The sequence below is a fragment of the Furipterus horrens genome, unplaced genomic scaffold, assembly GCF_987537825.1.
Source record: "Furipterus horrens unplaced genomic scaffold, mFurHor1.1.pri manual_scaffold_1, whole genome shotgun sequence".
NCBI classification, from domain to species: Eukaryota; Metazoa; Chordata; class Mammalia; order Chiroptera; family Furipteridae; genus Furipterus; species Furipterus horrens.
The window spans coordinates 189,160,150-189,186,374 of NW_028327171.1; the positions used below are offsets into that span (position 1 = coordinate 189,160,150).

Here is a 26,225-nt window from a genome sequence, read left to right on the forward strand (position 1 = left end):
AACAAAATAAGCAAGCTTGTCTCCACACTGAAATGCAATCTAGCTATGCATTTAGTTGAATAATCTGGAATGTTTGAGGGTAATAACTGTAGGATTAATAATGGGGTCCACATTACATGTCCATGTTGGCTAAGGACTACCCCGATGAGACAGATGTTCTATAATCACATACAAGAAGCCTAAATCAAACCTCCCCCAAATCCAAACAGTAGAACGAAGCCCCCATTTGACTAAAAATGAACTGGGCATCATATGTCAAATTATAGCAGTCACTGTTCCTAGTTCAAAACATTTTAGAGCTTCCAAGAACACTAAAATTAATAAAACTTCACATTTCACAATTCTTTCTATAACATTTTTATACTTAATGCTTTAAACACGTTGGCACAGTGGTTCTCAACCAAGAGTGATTTTGTTCCCCGCATAGAACATTTGGCAATGTTTGGAGACATTTTGGTTGTCACAACTGGGGGAGGGGAGATGGTGGCAAGCTACTGGCATCAAGCTACTGGCATCATGCTACTGGTAGAAGCTAGGGATGCTGCTACACATCTTACAACACACAGAACAGCTCCCCACCACGAAGGCTTACCCAGCCTGAAAGGTTAACAGGGCCAAGGTTGAGAACTCCTGCTTTAAATCAAGATATACCTTGTGCTGAATGCTGAAAACGTAAAGATAAACAAGAGTTGGCTTCCACTACTGTGGGCAATCCATCAAGTGATAGGAACAGGCAGAAAACACGGACAACAGGCTGTGATAAGTGCTGTGACAGAGGTGTGTACAAAAGGCTACTAAGAGCAGAGGCAGCAGCTACTTCAACCCAGAGGTCAGAGCACTTCACCAGCAGTGACTTACCAGCTGGAATTTGAAAGATGACTTCATCAAGTAGAAGAGAGCAGTGCATACTGGAGAAACCACATTCAAAAGCAAGCAAGTGCCAATCTGAAGGACTCCAGGGTCATCAGCACCATGTGCAAGGGCTACCAAAACCAGAGATTGACACGGTACATCTCCCTAAAGGGCCACTTTCACAAGCTCAGGAGGAAGTTAATAATTTAAAAGATAATGTGATTTTTATGATATTTTTTAATATCAAGAACACAGGTATATTGAGTAAAAAATAAACATTGCATGAGTTTTTAAAATAACACAAAAAGCTACTTTGTTAAACTTGTAATACTAAGGGTACGAGAGTACTAGTTAGGTTTCTCCCACCTCTGGAATATTTTGCTGAAGTTTGAACAATGGAAAATGTTCCAAATAATTAACTCCATGTGTTTGGGGCATAAAGTTGGCACAGATAAAGAGAGGAAGATGGCTCTGGTGGGAAATCAGGCTGGACAGTGTCATCTTGATTGTTCTTAAATGTTATGCTATCGAGTCAAAACTTCCTTAGGACTGGATAGGGGGAGTGACTGGAGGATTACAAGCGAGGAAATAGCGTACATTAGTGCTGGAAAAGCAGGTGGCAGGGGAAAAGCTATGACGCATGGCAACTTAAAATATTTCAGATGAGAGGTGATGAAAGTCTAAATAAGGCAATGGCATAAAGGAGGAAGATGTTAGATGTGGAGGTGGTAAAAGCCATAGGATCAAACATAACATTGACAGAGAAGAAATTTTTTAGGTTGGGCAACGAGGTGGGCAAGCAATGAGTACAGAAAACAGGGAAGATTTTTTATGATGGAAGTGAAGATCATCTCCTCTGAACCTCAAGACAAACCTCTAAATTATGCAAAATATGTAGATACAGTTATGTCCCATTTACAGGTGCATCTAATGAAGCTCTGAGAGTAGAGGTTGCCCAGAATCACACATCTAACGTAAAATAACTGACATTAGAGCTCAGGGCTCTCAGCATCTGACTGGGTTCTTTCTATTCATGCCCTCTCTCTACTCACATTTTATAGTTATAATCAAACCTGATAATCATGATAAATCAGTATGGACCAAATTTCCATAGACCTGAACTGGTGATATTAAGTTAGGAGCTTGTCCACTTCCAAGCAAAGCCCATTTTGACTTCCATGTAAATCCAAGAGACAACTAATTGTAACTAATTGTGAAATTCAGAACAAATAATTGAAAGGGTTTTATTTTTCTTTCTTAAATTGTTCTTTATCCAACCCCTGTATATGATCAGAATGATTCAAAATACTTATTTTTATAACTTCATGAGCTATCATAGTGGAATAAATCAAAATTCTAGCAGCAAGCCTCAGCATCTACATGCATACCTGCAGGTAGGTATTGAAATGGCCTGGGTGAAAGCTGTAAGCACAAGAGCAAGTATATAACTTGTTCATAATCATTTCACTAAAAATGGAGTATCACTTCTCCCAATGCATTTTCACCTAGTGAATTCACTACAAAATCTCTACAAAGGCATATGATGCAAAGATCATCTCTCTCTCTCTCTCTCTCTCTCTCTCTCTGCTAGAATGGGGAAAAGCTCAATAAGTAAATATAAATAGAGATGGGTTTGGCATGACTGACTCATTCCACTGACCAACTAATGCAATGATATGGAACCTAAGCTTTGGCTTGTGAGGTCTGGTTTAGGGTCTTGGTCTGTCACTTAACCAGCTGAGTAAGCTTAGGCAGGTAAAGTGCTTCTCCCTGGATTTCTTGATCTATAAAATGGAGACACTGATACCTAACTCCTATAATATAAGTGAAAAGTTAAAGACTGTGAAATGTTTTAATACACTCCCATTGCATCAAAGCTTTCAGTAACCGATACCTTCCTCTGTTACAATAAAAGCACCATAATCTACATATTTTTTCCACCTAAAATGTAGTGTGACTCTATAAATAAAATGCAGCTGTCTAAGCAGGTGTGCCCCTCCTACTAGAGAGGCCACTAGTGGCTTCCTACCTTTCCCAGAACCCTCCCTGGAGATACTGACCTGGGAGAGAGGGCATTCTTTGGCTAATGTGCTCTGGTTCATCTCTTTGAGCAGTTCCTTTAAGGCATTGCGGACTGTGGCATGGTTCCACTGCTCCGCAGGCAAGTCTTCCAACTTCGAACAACTGGAAAACAGAACAAGAATGAACAACGCGCAAACCTTAATAAAGAGGGACTTGGGTTCAGCAGTCACCCCTGGATCCCACGTCAGCATTAGAAGAGCTGCTAAAGAACAGGAGCTAATGTGGGGCGGGGAGCAAAAAACTGCTTCTCTAGGACCTTGATAGAGCTCAACAATCACTTTAAGTTGGCAATCACACTAGCCTGAGAAAAAGTCACTTTGGATATGAAAAAATGCTGTTTTTTAAAAATAAGATTTCTCTGATCTGCTGATAGAAATGGCATGGCAGTGTGATTATAAACTTCCACAATACAAATTTAATTACCAGGCCTTCCTAAGGTTAAATGTAAAGAAATCCTCCATCAGATTTAAAGTTTAAAGGCCCAAATTTCACTCTCACAGAAAAATTCAGAGATATCCAGAAAATAACTTTTAAAAGAAGACACCAAAGCATTCCTAGACAAGCATGAAAATTTTGTGTTCCTATTAAAGTAGAAATTCTCCAAAAGAGGCAAATTCAAAATCCTTACATTAAAGAACAATGTTTATATTATGTGACAGGCATTTTATAATACAAGACTGCAGAGAACCTCTAGATTCTTTAAAATAGGTGTAATTTGTTCTGGATGCTGTATCTGTTGGGGGGAAAGGCAGAAACAATTCCCAGAAACTCTGCAGGCCATCAGAGACAGAGAGGAAGATTAGCTGTCCTGTGCCAGCGCCTTCTTAGTAAGCCTTCTACACGGGCAGAACACTTATCCGTCACAACACAAACCTGAAACAGCAGAGGTGTTTATTCTTCAAATACTATGTGCTAAGCATTTAACAAGAGGGCCCGTTAAAGTAGGGGCTGTGGAAAGTTTCCCTTTATGGGCTGCAGATTTTTAATGATTTATCAAGCTTCCCCTAGGTTACCACTTCACTGCTTCTGAAAACAAAACATAAAACAGTTGGAATGTGGACTGTAAAGATGCCTGGTGAGGTACCCCTCCTTCCCTCCTCTCTCCTTTTTTTCATTTCACCCAAAGTCTAGAAATTAACAAAGACAGGACGCGCTGATCTCTGCCGTGACTCTATGATCGACGGAGCTGCTCTGAGAGTAAGGAAGGGCAGATGTTCAGAGACACCCACCTCTGTAATTGGATTTTCAACGTCACAACGTGATAGACATCTTGCAGCATGTCGGCCACTGTCGCATCGGGTGCATCTGTCACATAACTGAGGGGGAGAGGGTTCCACCTCCCCAGCTTGATTATTCCTGCACAGGGAAGAAAAACATAATAAACACCTATCTGCTATTTATTAAACCTTCCCATTGTTTGTTCAATGTTAAGGAGGTCATTCAATAGTCAACATTCAAGGCCCACTCAGAGAAATTTTACAACCCAGGGCAATAACCGATTTCTTTCTGGCTGACAACTGAGTGAGTTAACTATACAGGAAGATGAGAATAAAGGGATGAGGTTCAATCACGGTCAATCAGTTATTTTATGTTTTCCTGTTTCTTAAATTACTTACAAAACCATAAGGATACTTCCTTCCCCCAAAGTCTTGTTTCACACTCTAACTTAAGACGGATGCTAAATATACCAGACTGCTGATTTCATAGACAAAAAAAAAAAAAAAAAAAAAAAGCAAGTCTTAAGTAAATAGAAGATTTGGTTTTGAATTGTACGAGAAAATGCCTGTGTGTGGGTTCAGCATGCACACAGTCACATCCTGACTGTGGTCTAATCCCCAGTGTGAACAACCTCTGGAGCTGAGGAAGCAGCGAGGAGTCCATTCCCCGGCTTGCATTTGACCAGGCAGAAGGGTTGTTCTCCAATAGCACAGTGAGTGACCGCAGATCAGAAATAACAGAGATGCCTTCCACTTCCTTTTTTTTAAATTCCTCAGCTGTTTTTAGAGTGACAATGGTACCCTTTCTCTGTAGGGTTCCTGTGGCATATGGTAAACACACGACAACGGAGAGAGAATAAAAATCCTGGTCAAACTTAGGCTACAGAGAGCAGTGATTTTAGGAATACCCTTGTCACTGGAAGATTCATGAGACAGCTCATGCAACATGTTGTGAAAATGCTAACTTATGCTTAGGAAGGACCCATCTTATCTGGGCATACATAACATCGATGAAGAAAAATAAAGAGAAATGCATTTCACAAACCAAACAGAGTAACAAAAGTTTTATTCGTATGCCATGAAAAATTGAATGGTTCCCAGGATATCAGAAATTGTCACGTACACATGTACACATACACACACAGCATGTGTTAGTGACAGAAGAAAACCAGAGCACTTTTATTTTGATTTTGATAATTTAGGTAAGTACAACTACATTGTTCTTTCGAAAAATATTTTTTGTCATCAAAAAGAAAGGACACCTATATACCCAGGTGAACTTTTAAAAGCTTCACAAAATGATGTTTTATAGCTATAAGCTGAAATTCCAATAATAGGAAATGAACTCTCTGGTCAGGCCATGTCCTGTCCAAGATGAAATAAATGAATGCGCAATGCCTGACATAATGCTTGAAAACAGGGAATAAACAGAACAAAAATATTAAAATGATGCACTGTTTCAGTATTAAGATTTAACAATCTGGTGCTGAATATGCTGCAGTATAAATAGTGCCTGGACTCAGATCCAATAAAGTAACACAGCTCTCATTCATAGTACCGTATGTCTCCAGTTCTGGCTCCTTAAGTCATATTTCACTTGCCAAGAAAAGCTGTTTTCTTGTGGGGACAGTTTTCCTAACATTCACTCTCATGACAATGAAAAGTGCACAGCACACAGCATGTAGTAGTCATGAAATGAACATCCAGGGCCCACTGGACAGCCACCCATGAGAGGCAGGGTCTGCCTATTGCTTCTTTTACTTCTGATATTTGAAAATACTAAAAAGATACCATGTAACGTGTCTAACATATTTCCTTTAAAAAAAAAAGCATTCCACAATTCTAAATTCCTTTAAAAATCATTGCCATGATAGCCCATAAGTTGAGTATAAATTGGCCATGTTCTAAAGACATGATATTTCATTATCAGAGATTAGAAGGGGATAAAAATGAAACTGGCAGTTGTGTACAAAAAAAGGCAAGTAGAAGAAGCTGATTTTTGTGGGACATTTTGGTTACCAGGAATGCAAAGGTAATATCAAGCAAATAAATCCTGCACACTTCAATACACAACCCTAGAGCAGACCCACCTATGCTGCTGTGTGTGTTGTTATTCATTCCTTGTTATTGTTGAGTAGTGTTCCACTGTAAGAATATACCACAGCATGGTCAGAAACAACAGAATATTGCTGTATGATTTCATTTATATAAAATGCAAAAACAGGCAAGACTAGTCTATGGAGCTAGAACTCAGAACGGTGTGTTGCCTCTGGATAGCAGGGACAATTGACTAGAAAGGGATGTAAGGGAATTTTCTTGTTTTGGTTGGTATAAAAAGTGCCAAATTTCATAAAACCAAACCATGTGCACACATTGTACTGCATGTCAATTATACCTCAAAAAAAAAAAATAAATAAATAAGGTGAAGTGGGGTGGGGAATCTCTACAGGAAATGATAGACAAATCACCCTGCTAGAAATAGGAACTTCCATTTAGGTAAATTCTCTCCTCACATTCATGAGCTAGAAGGAGACTTGTTTGGGCTGGATTTAGACACACACAGGTGCCTTCACAACACTTAATACCTCTACCAAAGGCAGCTGCTGCAGGTTGGTTTCTGCCTCTTGGAAGAGAGCTGTTGACAGATGCTATTTTCAGGCAATGGAAAGTGGCATGTGCTTTTTCTTTTTTGCACCCTACTGACTAACCTGCACAGTCCTAGAAGTCATGTTCTTTGCTCAACTATGTACCAGGATCTGCAGATGCAAGATCTGCTGGACAGCTGTGTCCAGAAAGCTGTTCTCATCCAGCCAGGCAGGGAGTAACTCTTTGTAATAAGTATTTCCTCCAAACGAGGTTTCTGACTAATGTGTTAACCCTCCGAAAATACATGCCTTAGATATGGTCCTCCTTCTCTGCTATAAAATAGACAAAAATATTACTTGGGCTAGGAGTTGAGTGTTAATTGAGGAAATCAAATTGGAAAGCAGTAAACCATACTGGCTAAGAACGCACGTTTCCAATTCCAATTGCCTCTAGTCACACCCTGGCTCCCCCACCAGCAAGATATATAGACTCAGCAGCTACTTATTTTCTCCATACCTCAACCCTCTCATCTGTAAAATGGAACAATAAAAATATTGACAACATGGGAATACACTGCAGATTAAATGTAAAGTCTTTTTTTTTAGAACAAAACCTGGATATAATTAACCTCAACAACTGTTTACAGTCATTATTTAATGTTTTTAATACTTCTTAAAAGAAAACTATAGTCTGTTTATTTCAAAAGTTATGGAATCAAAGATTTTTTATGACTCAATTATCTATCAATCTTTAATTCAGTTGTATGCCTGTAAAAGGCCCTCACTATTTTAAATCACAAAGGAGGACTGTACGTCAATTCTGTCACGGCTTCTATTCCCCCAGCCCTTTACATTTCTTCCTCCTGTACTCCTCGGGGCCTCCTTTCCTTTTACCTATGGATAGATTTAGATCTCCTTTACTTTAACAATAACACTACCACAATCTCTTCCCCTCTGTCTTTCATTTTTTGCACCAGCAAATGTACTGAAAGTGCACCTCCAATTTCTCCATCAGATCTTCTCCCCTAGATATCTAGTTTCAACACGTCCCACGTGGAAATGGAGGTTCAGAAGGGGTGGGTTAATTGAAGGATCACAGCCCAGAGTCCCTTCAATTACCACGTTCCCGCTCTTCGCAGCACCCTCTAAGTCACCCGGGTTCATGTGTGTGGCACATCAGATGAAAAGACTGGAAAAGAGCTTGGGTCCAAGTCTGGAAGGCCTTGAATGCCTGACTCAGTAGCACACAGTATGGGTCAGAGGTCAGGAGCACAGCCTGGAGTCAGAGGTAAGTTTAGGTCCCACCTCATCTCCTTTCAGCTGTGAGACTCTAAACAGGTTGTTGAATCTCAATGAGTCTCAGTTTCCTTTATCTGTAAAATGGGGATAATAACAATATCTACCCTTTAGGGTGTCATGAGGTTTTAAAGAAACAGAATTTAGCACTGGGGTTGGCACACAAGGAGTGCTCAGTAAACATCAGGTGGAAATAGATCCTTGAAAGTTTTTGAGTGTAGATATAATTTAGGAAAATTAACCTGTACTGGAATACAGATGGATTAAGAAAGAGAAGTAACCTGGCTGGGGTGGCTCAGTGGATTGAGCACCAGCCTGCAAACCAAAGGGTCGGCAGTTCGATTCCCAGTCAGGGCACATGCCTGGGTTGCAGGCCAGGTCCCCAGTTAGGGTTATGAGAGAGGTATCCACACACTGATGTTTCTCTCCCCTCCCTTCCTCTCTCTCTAAAAACAAAGAATTCTCTCTCTAAAAAAAAAAAAAAAAAAAAAGAATCAACCAATAAGGCATGGGTAAGTGGAACAACAAATTGATGTTTCTCTCTCTCTAAAATCAGTATTAAAAAAAAAAAGAGGGAAGCATTTTGAGGGAAGAGAAAAAGAGCTGCAATTCAATAGATAGGTGTGTCTAATTATAACGGTAATAGCCTCTTCCTTGCCCCCTCTAAGGACGAACACCAACCCCACCAAATGCTACAGTGCAGTGAAGGAGGACAAAGAAGGAGGAGCAGTCTCTGCGCCCACTGGAGATAACTGTCTCACAGCACTGGAAAACTCTCAATAAAAATGGCGTAACTATAAATGTACAGATATTATTTCCAGTGCTCACACTCTATCAATAGGTTTTGTAACCCCAATCTGGAAAATGGGAAAAACTAATTATGATTCAATTAGATAGTACTACATTTACATGGACGTGCGTGCACACACACACCTCAAGCCCAGCTGGGCACATAGTAAATGCTCGGTAGATGCCAATTCCCATTTCTTCTCTGAATACATACCACATTCTCATTCTGTCTAGAGTATTGATTCCCCAATATTCACTTCTAGAAGTCATATATATTCTTTAAATTCTGCCTCAAGAATAATTCTAACCCGGATCAACCCAGCCTAAAGCAATTCTTTCTCTACACAGCTGCACAATAAATATTTTTGGTTGATTTGTGTATCTTATAACAGACTTACTTTGTCACAATATCCCTTATGGTACTTTATAGTTTGAGAACAGCAAAGGGTCAGCGTTTTAACTGGAAGTGAGCTGAAGACCAGAGCAGAGCCACTTCTCAAGGACACTAGTGGGTTATAGTCCAGACTACACCCTGGGATTGATCTGACAAGTTTTTTAACTGTGGGACCAATAATACTTTTTCCACTCAGCTCTGTTCATATGCCACTGCCCAAACACACAATGGGCCCGTGGAAGGTGGGGCCATGGCTCATCCACAGTCACATATCAGGCAGGATCTTGACATTTAATGTTTAACAAAGGAACAAAGGAGACCAATGAGCAAAGAGGTGACAGGCCCAGAAAAGCCAGCTATACTTGGAAGCTCTCTGGAAAAAACTGTCTCCCACAACAGTTCCATTTCAGAAATAAACATTGTTTCCAAAATCATCTTTCCTATTTCCAAGGAATTTATCATCTGCAAGCATTTAGAAAATGCCTGGTGTTGAAGACTATTACAGATGCAGTCTCAAGGTCTTTTGAGTCACAAATTATGGGTCTTTATGGTGGGGTTGAAATTCATACAAATGTTAACATGATTGAATTGAGCACAATACAAATAAAATTGTTTATATCCAGACAAATCTGCTCACTAAAATTCAGAGAACCAATCCACTCTTTGTGTAATGCCGTTAGACCAAATAACAAAATGCAATTGTAGGTAAATTTCCCATTAGTGACATAAAATTAGGTTGGGAATGAAGGCAATCTTTGTCTAAAATTAAAAAGATGCAATAATGGAAACCAGTTTTTACTCTCTCAATGTAGTATTCTGTCGAAGTGTTGACATTTCACAAAAAGAAATATCAATATTGTCCCCATGTGGGAAGGCCACCCTCCCCTCCACACCCCCACTATTATTAGGGTTTTCTGGACCCAAGGGTAGGTAGGATGACGACCATGTCCAGCTTGAAGCAGCTAGAGGAGCTTGAGACCTTCGCCCATTGTCCTTTACAAGATTACAAAGGGTCTTAATATCTGAGAGGGAGGGATAGTTATTTTTTATGAACCATGGGTATGGACTTGGGGCGGGGGGATTGCTGGGGGAGGGAGATGCTGAGTGGAGGGGAGTAAAGGGGAGAAAATTGGAACTATTGTAACAATATAATCAATAAAATACATTGAAAAAAGAAATATCAATATTTGTGTTCATGTTTTTGTTAGTTTTATCAGTTTGTACTCAATCTCAGAGAAATCAAATATTCTTCTCAGTAGATGCATAATTTATATCATTAGTATTATTTATCTCTAACTATAGAAAAACAAGAGTGGTGATAATATACATTATAGTTCATCAATATTTGATTTAACTTTTTTTAAAAAGTTGATCACTTCTGAGAAAAAAATAAAATGTGGTCATAATACAACACAAGCAATAGAACATCAGAAGGGTTTGTATTAAGCAGTAATCATTTTTATTCATTCAATAAATTTTTCTTTGTATCTCCAGCATAAGTCACAAAGATGCAAAGATAACCCAATGCACCCTATCTCTGTAATTATGGAGCACACAACTGAGTCGAGAAGCTTATTATTGCTAAACACATAACTAAAGGAAACCACTCTTAAAATAAACCAAATGATAGCTTTTATCCCCTGTACTTCAAATATGAGAGACATTTACTTCATGAAGGCCTGCAGCGGATACCTTGTAAAGGACACAAAAATAATTCTCAGAGTTTGCGGTGGCATATGGCTAGATTGGTATATTGTAGAATACAACCCACCAACCAATCTGTGAGACTGACATAGGATCCCACCAAGATATCAGTAGTATTCTTACAATACAACTCAGTGAATAATTTTCTTTTATTCCAGGTAGATTTTAACATTAGTTTTCAAAGCAAAGTGAAAACTCAGCCTGGGGGTGGGTGGGTGAGGGTGGGAATGAGACATTAGCTTTAATATCTAAAGTCTGAGGTTTATATAGCTCATATCTCCCTGGAAAAGATCTCAGCAAAAGACTATCAATAAAAAAATAAGTAAATAAATAAACAGCCTCAGATTAAGCCTTAGGGTTTCTGGGTTCATAGTATTATTTCCACAAGCACCAGCTGCTGATGAGGCCCCTTGTAAAAATAGGATTCATGACAGTGATTGCATCTGTCTATTCTCCTCAGAGTGGTAGTGTCCCTATGTTATAGCATATAATTTTTTGTCGTTCAGCTATGCTTTGTTAAAAAAATTAAAAGCTGTCTGTCCTATATAATAATAACATAGAATTATTTATCCATAAATCAGTTCATAGGAAATCACTACCCAGCAGTATGTAATAACTCAGCCTGTCTCTAACCTATGGCCAACTGTGGTATATCATCAAATTGTAGCAGCATAAAGGCATAAATTGTAGTTATTATTGTTAAACCTGTGGAGGGAAAGACTTTTCAATATAAAAAGAGAGAGAGAAAAGAGCAACACAAGAGTGATTTTTGAAGTGTATATATTTTCCTTTTTAATGCATACCTGAGCAGTACCCCAACACAACTTACTGTAACTCTTCTACACCTTCTTCTTTGATTTTAAAGACTACATTTCAAACATCTTACATTGGGGTAAAATTAAATGGAAAATTAAATAGCATTCTTCTAGCATTTTACATTATTCAAGTGGCATTATAATTTACACAAATTAATGAAATGTCACAACATACTTGTCTGGAAACCTACAATACATTTAATCTTGTATGTATAACAATACAAAAGAAAACACCACATAAAAATAAATAATTCAATAATTCAGAGTAAATGTTGGGGTTACATTGTTATATAAATTATCTAAAAATCAACACACACATACAATGAAGGTACAATACTATATCCCACCTCCCCAGACAGCTCCTCTGCCTGCATTAATTGGAGTATTATTGACAAACACAAACAAGCTAATTTTTTACTCGTTAAGAATAATAAGTTTTATTCTTAAATCATATTTGTATCTTTCAGGAAAAATTATCACCAGAAATTATTAGTATTAAAAAATGAAATATGAAGTTAGAGCATTTTTTGAACAAACTCTAGTGATATACAGCTCCCTGTCAATCTTTTCTTGAGCTCACTACCCCCTTAAGCTACAGAAATGTTCTATTTAAAAATATATATACAAAGCCCTGGCTGGTGTGGCTCAGTGGAGTGAGTGCTGCCCTGCGAACCAAAGCATTGCCGGTTTGATTCCTAGTCAGGGCAGAGAATCAGAAGGTTGCTGGTTTGACTCCCAGGCAGGGCACATGCCTGGGTTGCAGGCCAGGTCCCTGGTTGGGGGCAAGAGGCAACCACACATGGATGTTTCTCTCTCTCTCTTTCTCCCTCCCTTCCCCTCTCTCTAAAAATAAATAAATAAAATATTAAAAAATATATATATGTGTGTGTGTGTGTGTGTGTGTATACAGTACAATTTGGTGCCTTGTAATTGTATACATAGTTTTTTACATTTTGCAGTACAAAGATTTTGTCTCGTGTAATAGATGCTGCTTCACATTTGGGAAATGTTATGTTATAACCCTGACTTTATTAGATTATTTAATATAAGCACTAAGTAACAAGACTAAATTAATAAAGACCCTATTGAAAAAAAACAGAGAGAGAACAAAATTATTCCACAAATTAAATAAAACTTTCTGAAGTTGGTATTTTAGAAACCTTTATTTAATTTTGAAAATTCCGATTCTTCTGAAAAATAGTCAAAATATTGGTCAGGATATGAAAAAATATGGTTGGTGTTTCATCAGAGTGCCATTTAAAATCATTACACAGGGTACTAAAACAAATAAGAAAGAAAGATGTTAACAAGAAATTATTTGTGATCAGTTCTAAGCTCCTGTCACAGGATAAAAAACTATTTCATCTGGTATATATTTACTATTGTTCTCAGTTTAATAGTTCAATCATTATCTAACAGAGTTTGGAATTAAAGGATAAATTTTGACAGGTAACACAAACTTCTCCATTTTTCCTCCTTTCTATTCAGAAATACATTTGCATAAAGAGATTTCCCTCTTGCATTTGTCCCCTTAAAATATATTCAATAATCAAAGACACGGGGAAAGAATACACTTTTAAACAGACTTTGCTATATTGTAGCAGATGCTATTCATGCCTTACCTGTAGCAGTGTTTTGGCATCTAAGTAGTATCCACTGAAGATCTAAAAATACAGTTGCCACACATAGTTCCCATCCTAATTAATAACATGTACTTTTTTCGGATGGGAGCTGGAATGTTGCAACAAGTTTTCCTGAGGGCCTAGCTTTCCAGGTGCTTCATGACTGAGCTCAACGCCCTTGAGAACCCTCCCAACAGCATGCTCCCAATTATATACGTATTCCAAAATTGTCCCCCAGGCACATTCTGTTTCCTATAACTTAAGGTTACATAATATATGATCTTAAGGCAATATTATAATGGCATGCTGATTATCAAAGAAAATATTGCCATATAATATGAAGGCAAAAAAGTATACTCGTTTGTGTTGTACATTTTTATTCATGTTTCAACTAACCTGATTTTACAGTAATTTGTTAGGAAACTACAAGAAATGGAAGCAAATATGACTGTAACTATTACAAAATGGTAACTGCTTTTGGTTTTAGAGGTTTTGTTTTGTTTATTTCATTTGACTTTTTTTGTTCCTTTAAGGACATTTTAATAATTTTTACTTTCAGTACATCTTCATATCCACTCTCCTATTAAATCTAATAATGTACATGGCTTGCAGGTTTCAGGTATTTTACATTCAAAAAAAAATCTGACAGTTCTTTGATTTCCTTTTTTTGGAAATGTTATACTTAAACTCAGTAAACCAAACTTTTAAGTATAGCACAACCATTTGTTATAATTAAGATGCCAAGGGCCCAATACATAGGAGGAGCTCTCTCATTAGGCAAATGTTTCTTGAATTGAATCTAAAGTATATCTGTAGTCACCATATAATTGGTGATGAATAATGACAATGGCCTATTTGAGCCCCCTAAAATATTCAGCCATGTCAGAAAAATGCCATATGAATCAATGGGCAACTGAACTGTAATTGAGTCTTAGCAATTATCCCTGAAAAGATGGCTAGCTATCCTTGGTATCTGAGCAGTTAGAAGTGCTCTGGAGTATAGGGAAAGATCAAAAATGGCTTCTTTTTCTCCCCATTCCCAGAAATTTTCAGTTTAGTAAGGATTGTGCTGTTGAGAATGGTCACATTAAGTGAATGAGTTCAAAGCTCATCCCTATAGCATCTGCAGCAATGCTCTGTTCCCCACCCCCAAACCCAGCTTCTGAAACATAAGCTCAAAGGGGAGATTCCAGGAGATGGTGAGGATGAACCAGGTGCCAGAATTACTGTCCAGGTAAAAATGAGGACCTGGAGCATGGAGATCAATCCACTCAATTTCCTCAAAAGAAAGGCAGGAGACCAAAAGATTCCCACATTCCTTTTTTCCAACTTATCAGCTAATATTCTCATTATTCTCAAGTAGGATAAGCAAAGAGAAATGAGAAAATTAGAGCATGTGAGAAGGAAAATGGGGTGGAAATCCATGGACACTGAGTTATATTTCTTTTTAAGCTTGTAGTATTTGACATAAGCTAAATAAGTAAAAGCCAGAAAAAATGGTTTCCTGTGTATGCATAAACTTCAGAAACCCTTTACCTTATGTAGACCATAAACTGTTGGAGGACAAGTCATGTCAATTTAACTGTTTTACACAACCCTCACTACAGCCCCATAAGCATGAGGATGCCTAAAATACAGTGGGCGTGTGTTGGTCATGAACAAGAAGGCCACCCGGAAACAGCAGCAGACAAGGGGAGACATCTAGGTCTGATACCTAGATGCTGTGGCTGTGCACCTATGGGCAACTCACTTAGCCTCGCTGGGCCCTCATTGTCTCTCCTAGAAAATGGGTATTTAAAAGCAAAAACAATGTTCCTTTCAGCATTATTTACAATCGCCAAGATATGAAAGCAACCCAAGTGCCCATCACTAGACAAGTGGATAAAAAAAAGAGCTGGTACATAAACACAATAGAATATTACTTGGCCATAAAAAAAGAATGAAATTTTAACATTAACAACAGCATGGATGAACCTAGAGGGTATTATGCTAAGTGAAATAAATTAGACAGGAAAAGACAAAATACCATATGATTTCACTAAAGAGCAAACTAAACAAACAAAATAGAAACAGACATATATACAGAAAACAGACTGATAGCTGCATACTGGAGGACTGGGTGAAAATGGTAAAAGGATTAAGAACAACAAATTGGCAGTCACAAAATAGTCACAGGGATGTAAAGTACAGCATAGGAAATATAGTCAATAATATTGTAGTAACTAAATATGATGCCAGGTGGGTGCTTGAAATATCAGGGGGAATCACTTGTAGATTATTATCTAACCACTCTGATGCACACGTGAAACCAATACAAAATAATATTTAATGTAAACTGCAATTGAAAAACAAAATTTTTAAATAAATAAAAATAAAAGCAAAAATAATAAAACCAATGCCACCAAAAAAAACAAAAAAACAAAAAGTCTCCTGTATTCACATAATGGTAATTATAATAAAATACGTAAGCTAAACTGCACCAAAAATTATAGTGCTGTATAAACATATGCTGGCATTCATGAATTGTAAGTTAATATAAAAAAGGTAAGCATAACATTTTTAGAATGTTTTTAAAGGAAAGTTTCTTTCACTTGAGCAAAAACACCGATCTTCTAAAATGTCACTGGCTAACATGGCAAATCGTCTGATGCAGTCAAAAGCTTCTTCTACCTCAGTAACTGAAGCAAGTCACTCCCTCTCTGCGCTTCCAGGTCATCATCTTTAGGAGTAGCCGAAACCTGAGAGTTGGCGTCAAGAACTGCGTTTCACTGCTTGCTCTCTGCTGCAGAACACCAGAGACCCTCTGCCTGTGTAAACACTCACAGTGTCTATTATGAGAGCGGAAGGGAGATGAAAGGAGTGAGGGAGAGGGGGAGAAAGGGAGGACCACTCTGCCATGGCTCAAGGGCCGCAGCAGCTCACTTTGCAGGCTCACTTGATGCTCCCTACCTAGACTCTGTTCCCAGCATCCTGCTAACCCCCAACAAGTAGAAACTGAGCTCCCACATTCTTGGCACCCTGGACATCCAGGAAGACCAGCACAAGAGAGACTCTAGACAGTTGCCGAAGGCACCAAGAGAGGCCTGAGAAGACAAAACCTTCAAACCAAACCTTCTCAGGGAATTCACGCCATCGCCAGAAATGTACTGATCATCACCCCCTAACAGCTCTGACTTTCTAAATTAAAAACGCTGCCCAAATACATTGGCACCCAGTAATGGAGGTTTTGATTACTGTCATTTTAAAAACACTTAAACCTTCAAAACCGAAAATAAACTCAACATTGAATTGGTAGATTGATTTTTCTTTCATTAAAATTCTACTTTTCTATAAAAAAGGGCAAGAATTCAGCTTTTTACTTCTCAGGGAGAGCTCATTTTTAAACTTTCAAAGTATAGTAAACAATTTCTAAATTCAGGATAATTGAAGGTCTGCCAGCTGGTGAGCAAAACAACAATGGCTTTCATATCAACTACAAAAGGAAACATGGCTCAATCAGGATTTTATTAACTGACTATCATTCTGCCAACTGCACTTCTTACTCAAATAGGTAAAGCTGCTAAATGGACTACTACCTGAATAAATACAATTGCACTCATTATTCTTCACACTAAAATTATTAGCTAAGAATGACTTTCCCAGGGATTCTTCTATGTTAATGAAACACAATAACACAATTATTAAAACAAGTAAGATATTCTCAGATCAATTTTGCATTTCCATTACACCAAAGAGAAGAAATAAATTGTTTATATGCCTTCAGAAATAAGTAATTTCCTCTCCTTAAAGATATTTTTGTATATAGCTAAATAATGCCCCCAGCATAACCCACATAAGTAAATAAGTCTAATTCATTCAGGAAGTATGATACTGAAAGTTAAGATCAAGGTACTGAAATCTCGGAACTATCTAATTATAAGTACTAAGAAATTCCCTAGGAATCACTGACATATGAGACCCTGAAAATGTAAATAAGACTTACTTTTACTTTTATTCAGGCCTTCAAAAATAAAAACTGTTAAGGAAGATGAGAAGACAGGAATTTTATGAGAGTTAATACTATAAATTTCTATTGTGTTCCATTAGAAAAAAAAGACTAGAAAGGAACTTCAAAGGCTATGGTATTTGGTTTCTTTTTTTTTAATTCAAACATTCTTGAAATAACTTGAGTGGTGTTCTGTTTTGATTCTAATATCAAGCCACCATCAATTTCCCAGCTGTAAAAGCAAGAAAAGAAACAAATTTCAAAAATGTATTTGGTCACTAAGTCAAAACATTTTTTAAAGACCAGTTTATTTCACTTTTTATTTTTATTTTTGTTGTTATTGTTTTACCATATATATTCTATAACATATGGGAGCACAGAAAATATTCACTATAAGAAGACTGATTTTCTTCATATCTGATCTTTTATAGAATGATGAGCTGCATGTACCTTAATAGGCCCAAATTTTCCTCTCGTACTTGTTTATAGCTATTCAATAGTGTATTACCATATTCACTTTATAATGATCCATCAAGGCATTGGGCATTTCTTTTATGCTTCTCATGGTATTGCTATGTTGCTACGTTAGAAGAAAGTAGTCAACCAAATTATCTAATATCACATTAAAATTAACTCACACCAGAAACAAAGAATAAGTTGCTAATTTTTTAAGTCTTGATGTAATACTTTTTAGTATGATTCACAATAAGTTCCACTTATTTAAGTAAAAATGTCCCTGGATATTTACATATCAATTTGTGGTTCTTAAAACACTTAAAACACTTCAAAACCCATTGCAATCCATCAGGAACTATCTCATTCATCTTAGTGTCCTAGCCTAGTGACTGACACTTAGGCCCCAAAATAATGCCTGAATAATTATACTGAAACACAATTATGTTCTAAGAATTATGAGTCCAAAAATGACTGCAAATTTCCTCCCCAATCACATCTATGACATATAATTTTTGCATTTTATTTGCATTTTGCCAAGTAAAATAAATAAGAGATTTTCTTTTTCTCTTACCCTTACCATCTACCTCATTATTTAATGACACAAAATATTGGGTTGGGTGGTGCATCTAATAATAAGTGCCCTAAAACACAAATCTTTTACTCATCCATAAACGACTCCCTGTGAGGTAAACCCGTGTAAAAGACTAATTATGGAACTTCCCTCTCTGGTCTATTCCTGATGATGTAGACTACGTCAACTGTTTAATATGTTTCTTACTACCCCATAGGCAGGAAATAATTTCAGTTACAATACAAAATGACTTCACATGAGATAGGGGTCATTTTAAATATCTAGCAATTTTCAATATGGGTTGGATTTAGATTATAACTGTTTATGTATCCAAACCTGGAGATAGGGACCCAATTCCTGAACACGCATCCTTTGCTTGGTTCATACAAACTTTTTATTCTTTCCCCATAAAATGCAGTTATTAGTATGAAAATATTTTCTTAAAATATGCTTTAATAGAGTCTAAAGAGATGCTTGAGACTTCCATATCTGCTGTCTCTATTATCTTTTTGGAGGATAATTAATGCTTCACCCCAGGGCATTCAAAATAACTGTTGCAATGAAATTGCCCAGAGTGGGTATCCTTATTCAAACATCCATTCGGGACAATTTAAGGTATTTGCTTTTGCAAATGTAAGGCCTACACATGTGTTTTACAAAAATGACAATAACATTTGCATTTGGAATGCAGAGGAAAATGACCTTTCAAAGTCACCAGAGCACAAAGGGAAGTCACAGTCCCACTAATCCCTGGAAACCCCAAAATCCTCAGGGAGAAGCCAAGTTGAGGGCAGAAGAAATCATAAAAGCCCAGGCTAGTCTGTCTCATCCACACTGAGCAACTGCCCAAGTGTGACCTGACCCACGGTTATTAGTGAAAATATCACCTCTGTTGTTAACTTATTCCCAGCAAATACATTCCTGTTTTAATGGAAAAGAAGATCTGGGTTCACACTAATCAGGCCCAAAGGAAGGCCATATTAGCAATTTGGCAGGTGCCCGAGGGCCATACCTAATCTGCATAAAATGGAGCAGATTGCAACCGCCCTCATCTTTTTTATTTTTAAACTGGTTTTTGAAGCCGAGCATACATAAAATCTCAGAGGGAGAGACAAGGAGATGGTAGTGCATACATTTTTCTTCATGCCTTTATTTTCATTCTTTTGTACTAACCACCTTCCTGAATGACTATTTACTGAAACAAAGATAACAGAATAAAGAGTGCTAGGAAAAGGAGTAGGCAGAGATCACAAATGATAAAACCCCTTATATCTTTTAATAGATCTTCACAATCCTCTATGGTACAATTTTAAATCAGCTTTAATATGAATTTAGTGTTTTTATTTTTGTGAAGACATGATAAATGAGAATATACACCAAATTTTAAAAACAGGCTGCAACTAGCAGATTCCAAGACTAATAATTATTTTTAAACCCATGATCTACTTAATAGAGAAGAGAATTATATCAAGTGTCACCCTTATAATCTCAACATTGGCTCCTGCTGCTCATAGAATAATTTAAAGTAACTACTCTTTATATCCTAGGAATTCATAATCTAAGTCATTCAATTCCAGCCTGAGTGAATCTGAAAAACAACTCAGCAAAAATAAATGGTGAGTAAGGTAAGATACACAAAATCTGGAAAAGAAGAATACGCACAGAGAGGTAAGTGTATCAATTTTTTAAAAATATTTTATTCATTTTTATTTTTAAAGAGAGGGGAAGGGTGGGAGAAAGGGAGAAAAACATCAGTGTGTGGCTGCCTCCCACATGTGCCCTGACTGGCGACCCTTCAGTTCACAGGCCAGAGCTCAATCCACTGAGCCACATCAGCCAGGGGTCAAATATTTTTTTAATGGAGTTAATGTAGACATAGTCTCAAGAGAGCCATGATAAAAAAATAAATTAAAAAAAAAAAAGGTTTCTATTGCTTTAGAAAAACAGAAGATGCTTAGCAGGATGCTAAGGAGCACAAGGATGTTACAAATAAAATGATTTCACTTTAAAGAAGCCATATCGTAAGTGCATTCCATACCTCAGAAGACGATGAAATTAGGGTCAAGAAATAGGGAATGCCTTGTGCGTTTGAAAGAGAATTTAAGAGGATCTTAAAGTTGCTTTCACGGTTCAATGAGAAGCTACTATACAGCACTAAGAAATGATTGAGAAATACCAAATCTATCAATATCAACAAAAAGCAGGCACAAGCTTTTCCAGAGCTACGGAATCTAGGGCATAAGAGACTGTTGCACAGTATGGGCCATATGGAAACTAAACAAAGACTATTGTAGTCTACAGTAAAAAAAAGATGAATGCTGGCAACCTAGGAAGGAACAACAGAATCTGAGGACAGTGAAACAGAAAGGCATGTATGATACTGGAAAGTAGTGGATTAGAAGGAGGAGACCAAGTCACCTGACTCTTGGGGCCTCAGTCTCCTCCCCGGTAACCTAGACCATAAGACCCTCCACCTCGTGGCTTGTTGAGAACATTAAATGAGGTACTAAGAACTCCAGTTTTCTGGAAATTCTAAACTGTTAACCAAATTAAGCTGCTATTGTTGTTGATGTTACGAAGAGTAAACACAATGACAAAGAGTTTCAAATAACTAATTTTTTGTATAGAATTTGAAAAACAGGAAGACGTTATTTTCTTGATAGTTGGTGAATGAAATTTGAAAAATAGGAGGACATTATTTTCTTGACAGTGGGTGAATGAAAACCCTAAAGAGCTGAGTACATGTTCCAACAACCTGGGTTTGAAGTGCTGAAGAATGGACACTCTTTGAACTTTTAAAGACAAAGATATAGACAAGATTTAACTAACTTAAAAAAAAAAAAAAAAACGTTTGACCAGGTAAAGTTATAGAACTATGGATTCTCGAGAGTGGAGGCTATTTTGTAATTTCCTGTATACAGAGAAGAGGACAAAATTCCAGGTAATTGCAAAACACTGTATTTATAGGTTATTTCTATGAGCTGGACACTTTCTCATCAGATTAATTTTCACGAAAATCCTATGACATAGATATGAGTGTCTCCATTTTAGATTAGGCTAGATAACTTGCCCATGGCGGACACAAAGATATTAAATGACAGAGACGGGAAGCCAGGTTTGCCTGACTTAAAAGTTCACATTTTTTCCCCCCACATCACGGAACCTCCTACCCTCTGGAGAACTCCAGCTTAGCCTTTGAAGCCCGACTCAAACAATACCTCCAGATAAAAGAGCACTTTTCCTATTTCCTTCAAGAGAATTAATCTCACTGCACTTGTATTTATTAATGAGATAAATGACTATATAGTTCATATGAAACCCCCTTTTCCCATTAAACTGTAGAGTACTCGTAGAGCTTCATCTCAGTCATCCTAGTAGCTCCAGCACTGAGCTGAGCACCTGGCATAAAATAGGCACCCAATTAACAAGTACTGAATGAAGCAATGGAATTTAAAGACTCCAAATTGCCATAAAGTAACCTGATGCCAACTCTTTCATGCTGTTATTTTTATTAACCACCCTTATTCATTTATTGAAGGTCAACTATGAGGCAGGTAGAGTTGCTGTAAGTGTCCTATAGCAATACACCTATGTATAATAATTATAATTATGTGATGTGCAAGTTATGTGTTTTAAAAACATGTAATAATTTATAATACATATAAATTATGTTATGTAATTTAATCTTCAAATTATTGCTACATATAAAAATTATCCTCATTTTACAGATTAAGAAACAGTAGCAGAAAAAGATTAAGCAACTTACTATAGGCACATAGCTTCTAATAATGATAATAATAATATTATTTAAGTGTTTATTTTGTGGCAAACATGGTATTAAGATTTAATATATAATATCTCCTTTGATTGTCAAAACAAACCAATGAGATAAATTTTATCACATTTTGAAGATGAGAGCACCAGGGGACAAAAAGGTTAAGTAGCTTCCCAAGATTACACAGCTAACAAGCAACATAACTACTCTTTAAACTCAGGATTTTATGACCCCAAAGCCCACATTCTTTCCACTATATCAAGATCCCTTCTACTATGTTATGTTGCCTAAATCTTTCTAATTTAAATACCTGAGATAAGCACTTAAGATAAAATAAATCTCTAATGGATTATTTAACCTAAATTGGTCACATTTAATAAACTGATCAGACAATTAAAAATAGCATAAATGTAGATTAAAAGGAGGATGAAGGCCTGATTCAATGAATTGACTCAGTTGTATTTTGTTGGACTCAGAACACCATATATTACTTTTGAATAGAAAAGGCTATAGAATACTAATATTCTCTTCCAAATGCCTTTTTCCACTCATTCGTTTTTACATTTATGGATTGTTTACCCAGGTACTAGGGTGATGAAAAAGATAGGCATGGTGCCTACACTCATGAAACTCAGAGTCTACTGGCCCTAACCAACAAGGAACGACATAAATAAAAATTTAACAAATGCTAGGCATGAAAATGATAGAATGCTGTACGAAAAAATAATCAGATAGTCATGAAAAATGGCCCACGGGATGCCCTGATGAGCAAAACTGAGGGAAAGAATGCATGCTGGTCATGAAGCAGCAAAAGCTTTGATCTAGACTGAGAAACATGAAAAGGCCAGTGTGACTAGAAGCAGGAATGTGGGGAGTAAGTGATTAGGATGGAGGCCTGCGCAGATTAGACAGAGCTTCGCAGGTCACCACGAATACCTGGATTTTACTCTAAATTCAACAGAAAACTGGGGAAGGGTTTTAGGCAGATGAATGACAGTATTCAATTTATGTATTTAATCCATCACTCAAGCTACAGAGGGGTCTCAACTGAAGTGAAAAACTGAGAAGCCAGTTCGGAAACTATTGCAATGAGTCAGGTAAGAAGAGATGGTAGACTGGACCAGGAGGGAGCGGTAGAAACGGAAAAACTTAAGACATTTCAAAATCTTCCTCAATGCGAGATCACTGGTCTTTGACCCTCCCCCCACTAAACAAAAAGAAACATGAGGAAAACATAAACGAGTTTCAAAGGTACTAGGAATGATCTCTTTTTTAAGCAAAGCACTAAATACAAGGATCTTGTTTTTGTTTTGTTTTTTTAGTGTTGAATATATACATTGTTTATATTTTTGTGTAAGCATGGCATATTTAACATTGAAAGAGTTAAAGAGCCCTGACAGGTGTGACTCAGTTGGTTGGGAGTCATCCAGGGAAGGGAAAGGTCGCTGGTTTGATTCCTGGTCAGAGCATATGCCTGGGTTGCGGGTTTCGTCTCTGGAAAGGGTGCATACCAGAGACAGCCAACTGATGTTTCTCTCCCTCTCTTTCTCCCTTTCTTCCCCTCACTCTAAAAATAAATAAAATCTTTAAAAAAAATTTTAAAGATTATCAATGCTTTGGGTTTTAAATGACTGCTATACTTCAGACATGCTCTATAAATTCCTCAGTTTGACCCTTAATCAGGACAATAAAGCTCTTCACCAGCCCAAATTCTAATGCAACAGGTATTTTCTAATTCCAGGTTAATTGTAGTAATAAGAAAACTGTAAGTTAAACTTAAATTCTGAACTTTGAAAATGTAGTATCTTAGATATCAGTAAAAATTAACCATGCATTAGTCAACTGGGAATATAATTCAGAATTTTAAAACTTATTGGCCATAACCCCAATTAATTATAAACATACATGACATCCAAATATAAAGATAATTATTAAAGAGTTATCTGTAAAAATAAAAGAAACTCTAAACAATCCAAATGTCTAAAACAAATGGGATGGTTAAATAAATTATGGTATACTCACACCATTAACCATTAGGAAGTCATTAAAAATCAATGCCATGAAAAATATTTGTTATATTATGTTTTTAAAATATTATAGATATAGTTCATTGCCTATGAGGAGGGAAGAAAAAAGATTATGAGGGATGTGGGAAAGACTGCCAGCAAAATTTTTAGGACAAGAAATATCTTGTCCTTGTCAAAGGGAAATTTTACTTTATCCTTCACACTGCTTTGTATTTTCAAATTTTCTACAATGGGTGCATTTATTACCGTAAAATTGCTGTGCTTTCATAGCAAATTATTAAGCAAAACAACCTACACACAAAAAGGAAGCTATTTGCATTCAGAAATCTCTATTCTTTTATAAATTCTTGACTATTTTGAGGTGAGAAACCCTTCAATTTAGAAACCTTTAGATAGAAACACAAACAGTTATAATGTTGCCTGAAAGAATATGAACTAAGAAAGCCTTGATATTCAAAGTTGCTGGGTAGGAACACCAAGAAATTAAATCAATCTGATCAGTTAGCAAAAATCTCCTATTCTTCACCACTTATTCAGCCAACATCTACTTAGTGCCCCTGGGATGGCAGGATACCAAATCGCAGGGAGACACAAGGAATCAGAAGACAATCTCTGTCAACAAGGATTCCTTATCACCTGGCTAGAGAAAAAGCAGGTAATTCAAGGACACCCAGGACAAATTAGCAAACAGTAAAGGATCCCCCTGCAGATGCCAGGGAAGGCAAAGTGAGGGGAAGAACCACCTCTAAATGCTGTGCTGAGAGGCTGAGCTGGATATGACTTCCCCTTCCCAAAGACTAAAGAGGATTGCCAAAGTGGACAAGTACCTAATGCTACTCCATGAAAGCAATGTTAGCACCATGACAAAAAAGGAAAGAACTTTCACACAAAAACAACCATCTCAGATGCTAGCACTCCTGCGTTCTGTTATGGACCTGCTTGCTCTGATTTAGCTCACTTCCTCCCTTCATGGGCTGCCTAAGGAGTGATTATTATGTTAACAGATAGAAAACAAAATATAAGTGGCAGCCCTAATTGACATAACCAATAACTTGCAGTTAATGATTACTTACCTTAATTAAAATAGTGCACATTATTTAAAAGAAAGTTTTAAAATACCATAGGAAAGAGCCATAGAAGATATAAAATGGCTCAGTATAATTTTGGGGGCAGCCACAGAAGAAAAATATGTCATTTAAGCCAGAGGTTATTCATTTACCATGTATACTTAGTAGTAAAGAAGGTATATTCATTTTAAAAATATGAATATTGCTTTAATGCTGTGTGAGTCATTTTAGGCTTTCTAAATAAATAATACTTATGAAAAACACTGCTTTAAATTAAATGACATTTTAAATAAAACCATGAGGAGTCCAAACAAATACTTTTGTTTAAAAAAGTCATTTGGCATTCTTTATTTTTGCCTTCAAATTATTATTATACTTCATCAGTTAGAATACTGGCCTCACCATTTGTTTTTCCTTTTTGGTGATGCCCTTAAAATAACTGTGATGCTCCCAGAGCTAAGAGCTTTAAACTTGTAAATAACCCCTCCCAGCAGCCCAAATCTCCATATCTTAATATCATGAAAGCTGGAACTGTAAAATAAAATCTGTTAGCAGCTGAAATCTTAATGAGGTTCTACAAAGAAGCGGCTTTTCTGCAATGACTCAATGCATGGAAACAGTTGAGTAATTATAAATGCATGGGCTGAATGTGAGTTGGCAAATCTCGTCGGCAGCCGTCCGTCTCGAGAGACGATGGTGTATGTAGCTTCTTCAGAGTCTATCTGCACCGCCGAGAATGGCTGTGCAGTCCGACTCGGGAGTGACATGGTATCTGTCTCCTCCCGTGTTGAATCGACATCTTGCGATGACGCTGAAGCTACAGAGCCTGGGCAGGGTAATATGGAGGGTCTGCTGTTGCCCATGCAGCAGACCCCCCCTCTCTTCGCAGCTGAAGGGTCCAAGGGAAAGACGGAGTCGATACAGCTTGGGTTCAGGTGCGCCGCAGGAGTTGCCGGTGTTGACTACAACGTCAAACCGCCTTAGGGAC

General features: G+C 37.2%; 1 protein-coding gene across 1 annotated transcript in view; it reads right to left on the bottom strand.

Moving 5' to 3' along the window:
- SATB2 (SATB homeobox 2) overlaps positions 1 to 26,225 on the bottom strand; it is a 176,676-nt gene that overhangs the window by 101,940 nt on the left and 48,511 nt on the right. The window contains exons 3-4 of the mRNA XM_090268339.1: positions 4,164 to 4,290; positions 2,913 to 3,036 (exon numbers count right to left, since the gene is read on the bottom strand). Of these exons, the coding sequence (XP_090124465.1) occupies positions 2,913 to 3,036; positions 4,164 to 4,290 (251 nt within the window). The remainder of the gene's footprint in view (positions 1 to 2,912; positions 3,037 to 4,163; positions 4,291 to 26,225) is intronic.